The sequence below is a fragment of the Pseudoliparis swirei genome, chromosome 3 (assembly GCF_029220125.1).
Source record: "Pseudoliparis swirei isolate HS2019 ecotype Mariana Trench chromosome 3, NWPU_hadal_v1, whole genome shotgun sequence".
Lineage (NCBI taxonomy): Eukaryota > Metazoa > Chordata > Actinopteri > Perciformes > Liparidae > Pseudoliparis > Pseudoliparis swirei.
Genome location: NC_079390.1, coordinates 22,651,063 through 22,661,062, shown reverse-complemented (window position 1 = coordinate 22,661,062; position 10,000 = coordinate 22,651,063). Strand labels below are relative to the sequence as shown.

The 10,000-nt window shown below is 46.5% G+C and overlaps 1 protein-coding gene across 1 annotated transcript in view; it reads left to right on the top strand.

Annotated features, from left to right (window-relative positions):
- dnah1 (dynein, axonemal, heavy chain 1) overlaps positions 1 to 10,000 on the top strand; it is a 49,779-nt gene that overhangs the window by 34,994 nt on the left and 4,785 nt on the right. The window contains exons 55-68 of the mRNA XM_056411440.1: positions 1 to 108; positions 727 to 918; positions 1,109 to 1,240; positions 2,682 to 2,807; positions 2,882 to 3,001; positions 3,212 to 3,361; positions 4,062 to 4,222; positions 4,610 to 4,835; positions 5,479 to 5,674; positions 5,774 to 5,925; positions 8,600 to 8,796; positions 8,901 to 9,045; positions 9,221 to 9,379; positions 9,903 to 10,000. The exon at positions 1 to 108 is cut by the window's left edge and continues 60 nt beyond it; the exon at positions 9,903 to 10,000 is cut by the window's right edge and continues 34 nt beyond it. Of these exons, the coding sequence (XP_056267415.1) occupies positions 1 to 108; positions 727 to 918; positions 1,109 to 1,240; positions 2,682 to 2,807; positions 2,882 to 3,001; positions 3,212 to 3,361; positions 4,062 to 4,222; positions 4,610 to 4,835; positions 5,479 to 5,674; positions 5,774 to 5,925; positions 8,600 to 8,796; positions 8,901 to 9,045; positions 9,221 to 9,379; positions 9,903 to 10,000 (2,162 nt within the window). The remainder of the gene's footprint in view (positions 109 to 726; positions 919 to 1,108; positions 1,241 to 2,681; positions 2,808 to 2,881; positions 3,002 to 3,211; positions 3,362 to 4,061; positions 4,223 to 4,609; positions 4,836 to 5,478; positions 5,675 to 5,773; positions 5,926 to 8,599; positions 8,797 to 8,900; positions 9,046 to 9,220; positions 9,380 to 9,902) is intronic.

Sequence of the window (10,000 nt, the reverse complement as noted above, 5' to 3'; positions counted from 1 at the left end):
CAGCCGGCCTCCATTGCCAAGGTTTCCAAAGCCTGTACCTCCATTTGCCAGTGGGTGCGAGCGATGCATAAATATCACTTTGTGGCCAAAGGTGTGGAACCGAAAAGGGTAAAGACTGAAACCACGCCGGAGCCATTTGCTATCCACATGCACGACCGTTCAAAAGTTTGGGGTTTCACCCAAAACAATTTGGTGTTTTCCATGAAAACTCTCACTTCTATTTATCAAATTAATTGCAAAATGAATATAAAATAGTCAAGACATGATTTTTATTGTAAATATTAATGTTGTTCTTCTTGTGGCTCAAAGGAAGGCCAGTTTTATAGCTTCTCTCACGAGCATAACTGTTTTCAGCTGAGTTCACATAAAAAGGGTTTTGAGGGTTTTCTACCCCTCCGCTAGTCTTCTAAGGCGATAACACAATGTACCATTAGAACAATGGAGATGGGCCTCTACACACCTCTGTAGAGACTTCATTAAACACCAGAGAATAGTCATGTACACATTAACTATGTAGAGAGTGTATTTATAATTAATTTGATGTTATCTTCATTGAAAAAAACAGTGCTTTACTTTGAAAAATAAGGACATACCTAATATTTTTTTCTTTTTCTAAGTGACCCCAAACTCTTGAACGGCAGTGTAAGACGCTGCTGTGCTTACATGTTTGTCGGAGAGGAGAGTCATCGTACCATGACAATGTTTTATAAAAATATATGTGCACAGCAAGCTCTCAAGGAGGCCCAGGAGGACTTGGCGGTCACCCAGGGCATCTTGGACGCCGCCAAGGAGCAGCTGGCAACGGTGGAGGCCGGCGTCGCCACTCTGCAGGCCAAGTACCAGGACTGCCTGGCTAAGAAAGATGAACTGGACAACACGTACCAGCTGTGTGAGGCCCGCCTCGTTCGAGCAGACAAGGTCAGAAGGAGGGAGCAGATGGGATAAGGCTTGTCAAGCTTATCCCATTCTGTAAAGCCAAAGAAAAAGCAGTGTAATATGTCTCATGACAATTTTAACAAACAATCACATTTTTCCGTCAATCTTAATATATTATAACTTTGTTAATAGTGATGATTGTGTTTAATGACGATGCGTCGGTTTTCTCCAGCTCATTGGCGGACTGGCAGATGAGAAGGTGCGATGGAAGAAAACGGTGCAACATCTGGATTACATGGTCCACAACGTGACGGGCGATGTGCTCCTGTCTGCAGGATACGTGGCGTACCTGGGCCCTTTCACGGTGAGCGGGTTGTTTCAGGAGCGTGAAAACAGGCCCAAATTATATATTGGAGACGTGTTTCCTGTCTCAATCAATTGCATTTAAAAAAAAAAAATTCAATGTCACTCTTAGTTGTTGGTGTTCCAGTCGACTTATCTAAATATCTGACCTATCACAAGTCTGAATGTGTTGCTGGGCGGATTATGAGACATTTGGCCCCCAGGGCGCAGGCCCAACCAGGGGACGACATTTACATGTTTTTTGCCCCACTGACTGAAATCCAGGAGCATTGAAAAATAAATTGGGGCACTTTTTGAATCTTGTGAAATAACATTTAAAAATTAATTAAATATTGTTATTTATTAGGCTTACAGTATATGAGCAATTGTCATCAAAATGTCAATAATAAGACTATTAGGCAATAATAAGACTATTAGGCAGTAATAAGACCATTAGGCAATAATAAGACCATTAGGCAGTAATAAGACTATTAGGCAGTAATAAGACCATTAGGCAGTAATAAGACTATTAGGCAATAATAAGACTATTAGGCAGTAATAAGACCATTATGCAATAATAAGACCATTAGGCAGTAATAAGACTATTAGGCAGTAATAAGACCATTATGCAATAATAAGACCATTAGGTAGTAATAAGACTATTAGGCAATAATAAGACTATTAGGCAGTAATAAGACCATTAGGCAGTAATAAGACTATTAGGCAATAATAAGACTATTAGGCAGTAATAAGACCATTAGGCAGTAATAAGACTATTAGGCAATAATAAGACTATTAGGCAGTAATAAGACTATTAGGCAGTAGTCTACAGATTTAAAGTGTTTTCTTAGATTTTTTGAACAAAAACAAACATAAATCATAAATCAGACGATCATATTCAATTGTATTCTAATTTCCTTGTGTTTTTTAAAATTGTTATTACATTCTTTTAAACAATTATTAACAATTATAACTTACCAAAAACAAACATAAATCAGACGATCACATTCAATTGTATTCTAATTTCTTTGTGGTTATTTATTGTTATTACATTTTTTTTAACAACTATTAACAAATATAACTTATTTATTTGTTTAAAAAAATATATATATATTTATGGATTTTTGTGTGTGTACATACCTAGTACAGGCAATACAGATCGGACACACACTACAAAGAACACACTATTAAACTATCAGAGTTATTAGAGGAAGTTCTGGGGGCATGTGTTGCCCCTCCTGGTGATATCAGGGGCCACATTATATTACTGAGGGGCAGTTTGGCCCTTTGCCCTGGTGTATTTCCGCCGCTGACCCCAACCACCTATCGGCATCTTGTGTTTCTGTTTTTTTCTCATTTTGTGTTTGTTATTTCGCTCGTTTATTGTCGTCGTGTGTCTCTTTGTGGCTCGAGTGTTTCCTCGAGGAGGTTTCGGGTTGCCACCGTCTTCCCGTCTGTTCCAGGGAGAGTACCGAGCAGCCATGGCAGAGGAGATGCTGCGTTGCCTGAAGGAGCTCGGCGTTCCACATACCGAGGAACCCAACATGATCGGCACCCTCGGAGATCCAGTCAAGATCCGTTCCTGGCAGGTCGGAACCCTGGACGTAACATTTAGTGATCATTTATACGGGTGTCACATGTCGTCATTTCTATGCGTGCATAGATATCCGGTTTGCCCAAGGACAACCTCTCAGTGGAGAACGGCGTGATCGCCCAGTACTCCCTGCGCTGGGCGTTATTCATCGACCCCCAGGGACAAGCCAACAAGTGGATCAAAAAGATGGTGAGAAATCTGAGCGCTGAGTTAAAAAATATACGCATGAAAAGTAGCCGTATCCAGATCTGAATGTACTCCCTCAGTTTGTCAGTGTATCGTATTAACTGGTATCGAGAGTGCAGGTGCTCGGCGTGTCGTTGAACTGAGTTCCTCCGGGAAGCTTCTTCATCGCTGTACTTCATCCACCGCTCATTCGTACTTCCTGCCGTCGCCCAGGAGCAGGACAACCGATTGGAGGTGATGAAGCTCAGCGACCGGGACTTCCTGCGCAATCTGGAGAACGCCATCAGCTTCGGGAAACCCTGCTTGCTGGAGAACATCGGAGAGGAGCTGGATCCCGCTCTCGAGCCTGTCTTGTTGCAGCAGGTGAATACACGCACACACACACACACATACAGTATATTACAAACATAAATCACTTGTATTCAGCGTTGGAAATACACGAGGGCAAAAATGCTCCTAAGAAATATAATGTTGCCCCTGATATCACTAGGAGAGGCTAAATATGCCCCAATAACTTCCTCTGATAATTCTAATAATTTAATAGCGTTTTATTTTTGTTCTTTGTTGTGTGTCCTATCTGTATAAGTAGGTACACACACACAAAAATCAATTAATATAATTTGGAATTAGAAAGAAACAAAGGAATAATTCAAAATTGTTAATAGTTGTTAAAAAATGTAATCACAATAAATAACCACAAAGAAATAAGAATAACATTTAATATGAACGTCTGATTTATGATTTCTGTTTGTTTTTTGTTCAAATAATCTAAAAAAACACTTTAATCTGTCGACTACTGCCTAATAGTCTTATTATTGCCATATTTATGACAATTGCTCATATACTGGAAGAATAAAAAAATATGTATATTTATTATTTTTGAACAAAGGTTAAATGTTATTCCACAAGTTTCAAAAACTGCCCCCAATTTCTTTTTAAATGCTCCTGGATTTCAGTCAGTGGGGTCAAAAACGGCCCCTAAAAAACATGTAAATGTCGTCCCCTGCTTGTATTGTATGGCAGTGTTGTCGGTGATTATTGAGGCACATGGTTCCGCCCTCAGACGTTTAAGCATAAAGGCAGCACAGTGCTGAAGTTCGGAGATTCCGTCATCTCCTACCACGAAGACTTCAAGATGTACATCACCACCAAGCTGCCGAACCCACACTACTCCCCAGAGGTGTCCACCAAGGTCACCCTCATCAACTTCACCCTGTCGCCCAGGTAACATGACTCCGACTGATGGAAGCAGAATTTAAACTTTATTTAAATGTTAATTTTTACCATCAATTCCTTCAGTCGTGATCACCTTTTCCTCCGGCTGAGTATTTATTCAAATAATTCTAAACATTTAAAGACAATGGTCATGTCTATTTGTCTTTCAGTCTCATCTGTTTGCTAATTGTTGTCAAATACGGGACCAAAGTAGTCTGCATTCTACAACTCAATATCAAATTGTTGTCTTTTAAGGATTTTAGGGTAAATTAAAAAAACCTTCCTGCGACTGTGTGCCAGATAGCAAACCAATATATTTCAGAATCAAACCGAGGGTATGAACTTTATTCTAACAGCCCGATGTCGGTCTTCCCATCTGTGTTTGTGCATCTCCAGTGGTCTGGAGGACCAGCTGCTGGGCCAGGTGGTGGCTGTGGAACGTCCGGACCTGGAGGAGGCTAAGAACCAGCTGATCGTCAGCAACGCCAAGATGAAGCAGGAGCTGAAAGGAATCGAGGATGAGATCCTGTTCCGACTCAGCTCCACCGAGGGAAAACCGGTGGACGACGAGGAGCTCATCCAAGTGTTGGGGGCTTCCAAGATCAAAGCTGGAGAGATCAAGGTCAAATAGCTGGAGAGCTATATTACCTCTAATATCATATACACGACTGTTCAAAGGTTTGGGGTCACCGAGACAATTTGGTGTTTTCCATTAAAACTCACACTTTTATTTATCAAGTGAAATGCAACATGAATATAAATATATATTCAAGACATTGACGAGGTTATAAATAATGATTTTTATTGTAGTTCTTCAAACTTGTGGCTCAAAGGAAGGCCAGTTCTATAGCTTCTCTCAGCAGCATAACTGTTTTCAGCTGCGCTCACATAAAAAGGGGTTTCAAGGGTTTTCTATCCCTCCGTTAGTCTTCTAAGGCGATAACACAATGTACCATTAGAACACTGGAGATGGGCCTCTACACACCTCTATAGAGACTTCATTACACACCAGAGAATAGTCATGTACCACATTAACTTTGTAGAAAGAGTATTTATAATTAATTTAATGTTATCTTCAAATATAAAAAACAGCGCTTTACTTTGAAAAATAAGGACATTTCTGAGTGACCCCAAACTTTTGAACGCTTGTGTACATTGGAATGTGTTTTCTCCTTCCACACCTCATTTATGATACTGTGGCGATTTGCCATCACACTGACGAGCTGCTACCGTTGGCTTTAACACGTGGCGGTTTTTACTGGTAGGCCAAAGTGATGGTGGCGGAGAAGACGGAGAAGGACATCGACGCCACCCGTCTGCAGTACGTGCCGGTGGCCGTGCGCACTCAGATCCTCTTCTTCTGTGTATCGGACCTGTCCAATGTGGACCCCATGTACCAGTACTCGCTGGAGTGGTTCCTTCGCATCTTCATGGCTGGCATTGCCAATTCTGAGAAAGCAGGTAGAAGAGAATTCCCATCGCATTGAAGCAATATGAAGGGCCATTTCTCCACCTCCGCTCATTATTTCATGCCTTTTATCGTCACGTGTTTCCTCACAGACACGGTGGAGAAGAGAATCGCCAACATCAACGAGTTCTTCACCTTCAGCCTGTACAGCAACGTGTGCCGCAGCTTGTTTGAGAAGAACAAACTCATGTTCGCCTTCCTCCTCAGCGCCCGCATCATGATGAATGACAACAACATTGACATGGTGAGAGACCCCCTCCTTCCCCTCTTGAGAGACACTCTCATTCCCCTCTTGAGAGACACTCTCCTTCCCCTCTTGAGAGACACTCTCCTTCCCCTCTTGAGAGACCCCCTCCTTCCCCTCTTGAGAGACCCTCTCCTTCCCCTCTTGAGAGACCCCCTCCTTCCCCTCTTGAGAGACCCTCTCCTTCCCCTCTTGAGAGACACTCTCCTTCCCCTCTTGAGAGACCCCCTCCTTCCCCTCTTGAGAGACCCTCTCCTTCCCCTCTTGAGAGACCCTCTCCTTCCCCTCTTGAGAGACACTCTCCTTCCCCTCTTTAGAGACACTCTCCTTCCCCTCTTGAGAGACCCCCTCCTTCCCCTCTTGAGAGACCCCCTCCTCCCCCTCTTGAGAGACACTCTCCTTCCCCTCTTTAGAGACCCTCTCCTTCCCCTCTTTAGAGACACTCTCCTTCCCCTCTTGAGAGACCCCCTCCTTCCCCTCTTGAGAGACACTCTCATTCCCCTCTTGAGAGACCCCCTCCTTCCCCTCTTGAGAGACACTCTCCTTCCCCTCTTGAGAGACCCTCTCCTTCCCCTCTTGAGAGACCCCCTCCTTCCCCTCTTGAGAGACACTCTCCTTCCCCTCTTGAGAGACCCTCTCCTTCCCCTCTTGAGAGACCCTCTCCTTCCCCTCTTGAGAGACCCTCTCCTTCCCCTCTTGAGAGACCCTCCTTCCCCTCTTGAGAGACCCTCTCCTTCCCCTCTTGAGAGACCCTCTCCTTCCCCTCTTTAGAGACACTCTCCTTCCCCTCTTGAGAGACCCTCTCCTTCCCCTCTTGAGAGACACTCTCCTTCCCCTCTTGAGAGACCCTCTCCTTCCCCTCTTGAGAGTCACTCTCCTTCCCCTCTTTAGAGACACTCTCCTTCCCCTCTTGAGAGACCCCCTCCTTCCCCTCTTGAGAGACCCCCTCCTCCCCCTCTTGAGAGACACTCTCCTTCCCCTCTTTAGAGACCCTCTCCTTCCCCTCTTTAGAGACACTCTCCTTCCCCTCTTGAGAGACCCCCTCCTTCCCCTCTTGAGAGACACTCTCCTTCCCCTCTTTAGAGACACTCTCCTTCCCCTCTTGAGAGACCCCCTCCTCCCCCTCTTGAGACCTCTCCTTCCCCTCTTGAGAGACACTCTCCTTCCCCTCTTTAGAGACCCTCTCCTTCCGCTCTTTAGAGACACTCTCCTTCCCCTCTTGAGAGACACTCTCCTTCCCCTCTTTAGAGACCTCTCCTTCCCTCTTGAGAGACCCTCTCCTTCCCCTCTTGAGAGACACACTCCTACCCCTCTTTAGAGACACTCTCCTTCCCCTCTTTAGAGACACTCCTTCCCTCTTGAGACACTCTCCTTCCCTCTTAGAGACACTCTCCTTCCCCTCTTGAGAGACCCTCTCCTTCCCCTCTTGAGAGACACTCTCCTTCCCCTCTTGAGAGACCCTCTCCTTCCCCTCTTTAGAGACACTCTCCTTCCCCTCTTGAGAGACACTCTCCTTCCCCTCTTTAGAGACACTCTCCTTCCCTCTTTAGAGACACTCTCCTTCCCCTCTTGAGAGACCTCTCCTTCCCTCTTTAGAGACACTCTCCTTCCCCTCTTGAGAGACACTCTCCTTCCCCTCTTTAGAGACACTCTCCTTCCCCTCTTTAGAGACACTCTCCTTCCCCTCTTGAGAGACCTTCTCCTTCCCCTCTTTAGAGACACTCTCCTTCCCCTCTTGAGAGACACTCTCCTTCCCCTCTTGAGAGACCCCTCTTGAGAGACCCTCTCCTTCCCCTCTTTAGAGACACTCTCCTTCCCTCTTGAGAGACCCTCCTTCCCCTCTTGAGAGACCCCCTCCTTCCCCTCTTGAGAGACACTCTCCTTCCCCTCTTTAGAGACACTCTCCTTCCCCTCTTGAGAGACCCCCTCCTCCCCCTCTTGAGAGACACTCTTCTTCCCCTCTTTAGAGACCCCCTCCTTCCCCTCTTGAGAGACACTCTCCTTCCCCTCTTTAGAGACACTCTCCTTCCCCTCTTGAGAGACCCTCTCCTTCCCCTCTTGAGAGACACTCTTCTTCCCCTCTTTAGAGACCCCCTCCTTCCCCTCTTGAGAGACCTTCTCCTTCCCCTCTTTAGAGACCCCCTCCTTCCCCTCTTTAGAGACACTCTCCTTCCCCTCTTGAGAGACACTCTCCTTCCCCTCTTTAGAGACCCTCTCCTTCCCCTCTTGAGAGACCCTCTCCTTCCCCTCTTGAGAGACCCTCTCATTCCCCTCTTGAGAGACCCCCTCCTTCCCCTCTTGAGAGACACTCTCCTTCCCCTCTTTAGAGACACTCTCCTTCCCCTCTTGAGAGACCCTCTCCTTCCCCTCTTTAGAGACCCTCTCCTTCCCCTCTTTAGAGACCCCCCCCTTCCCCTCTTGAGAGACACTCTCCTTCCCTTCTTGAGAGACACTCTCCTTCCCCTCTTTAGAGACACTCTCCTTCCCCTCTTGAGAGACCCCCTCCTTCCCCTCTTTAGAGACCCCCTCCTTCCCCTCTTTAGAGACACTCTCCGTCCCCTCTTGAGAGACACTCTTCTTCCCCTCTTTAATTTGCCGGAGGGAACTTGTACAAATACAGAAATGTATCTGCGCCAGGTCCATTAAATTAATCCGTGCTGTCTCTCCGGGGCAGACGGACTGGCGCTACCTACTTTCTGGAGGGATGCCCGTCCAAGAGATGACCAACCCGGCGGTGAGCTGGCTGTCGGAGCGCGCCTGGCAGGACCTGCTGGGCCTCAGCGCTCTGGACCACTTCAACAACCTGGCGGAGAGCTTCACCGAACATCTGCAGGGTTTCAAGAGAATCTTTGACAGCAACCAGCCTCACAGGCACGCTTAGATCACCACTATGCAGAGGAATGCACCCTCGTTTCCTTCATTTGAAGCTGTCAATATCTAACACGGTGTGTGTTTGTGTGTGTGTTTGCCTCTAGGGAGCCTCTCCCTGGAGAGTGGGACACCAAGCTGGACTCATTCCAGAAGCTGCTGGTCCTGCGCTGTCTGAGGGCGGACTGTCTTGTTCAGGGCCTGCAGGACTTTGTCTCGGCTCAGCTGGGACAACGCTTCGTGGAGCCTCAGGTGGCGTCACGCTCCCGCCTCTAGCCTTCTAATCATCTCATCTCTGGCTTATTAACACGGCGACCACGGCGCCGTTTGTTTGGGCCCGGCTCTGCATCGGCGCAAACGTTGGTTAATTAACGCCAGCTGACTATTTCTATACCACAGCGCTGCTTCTCTCTCTGTCTTTCCTCAGACGTCAGACCTGTCCGTGGTCTTCGCGGAGTCGACCCCCTCCACTCCCCTCATCTTCATCCTGTCCCCCGGTACCGACCCCGCTGCTGACCTCTACAAGTTCGCTGATGTGATGGAGTTCTCCAAGAAAATGAGGGCCATCTCTCTGGGCCAGGGCCAGGTCAGAATCATCTTCTCTCACTCTCTCTTTCATACACTCTCTCTGACCCTTGGGAAAGCCACTTTCTCTTTTGTTCATTTGTTCAGAAGACTGTTCAGATTGTCTTGTCTATTCGTGGCCAAAGGCCAGGACAAAATACAATACCACTTTGACGGATGATAGATTCCGGGACGCCGTAATTAAGCTTAAAGAATAACTGTGAAGATCTCTCGTGTGGGTTTTTCGAATAACTGCAGACGACTCATCCTTGAACTGCTCAAAAGGCGCGAGCGTGTGATTATCACATTACTTTCAATTCTGTGAGTTAGAATAGCGGCTCATAATGGGCTGTTACATCACATGTCTTTAGTTTCTGTCTCGAGCTGCTGAGCCTTTTCTGAAAGACTCCTAGAATGTCAAACTGGCTGATGGGAGATTATGTTAAACACGGGACATCTTTTTCAGGAAGCGCGGCTGGATTTAAGCCTTGTGTTGAGCTGTTTTTGGCACGACTGTTCACATCTGCTGTTGTTCCTTGATTCAGGGCCCCGGGGCCGAGTTGCTGTTGCACTCTGCCTTGGAGAAAGGTCAGTGGGTCTTTTTCCAGAACTGTCACCTGGCACCCAGCTGGATGCCCTCCCT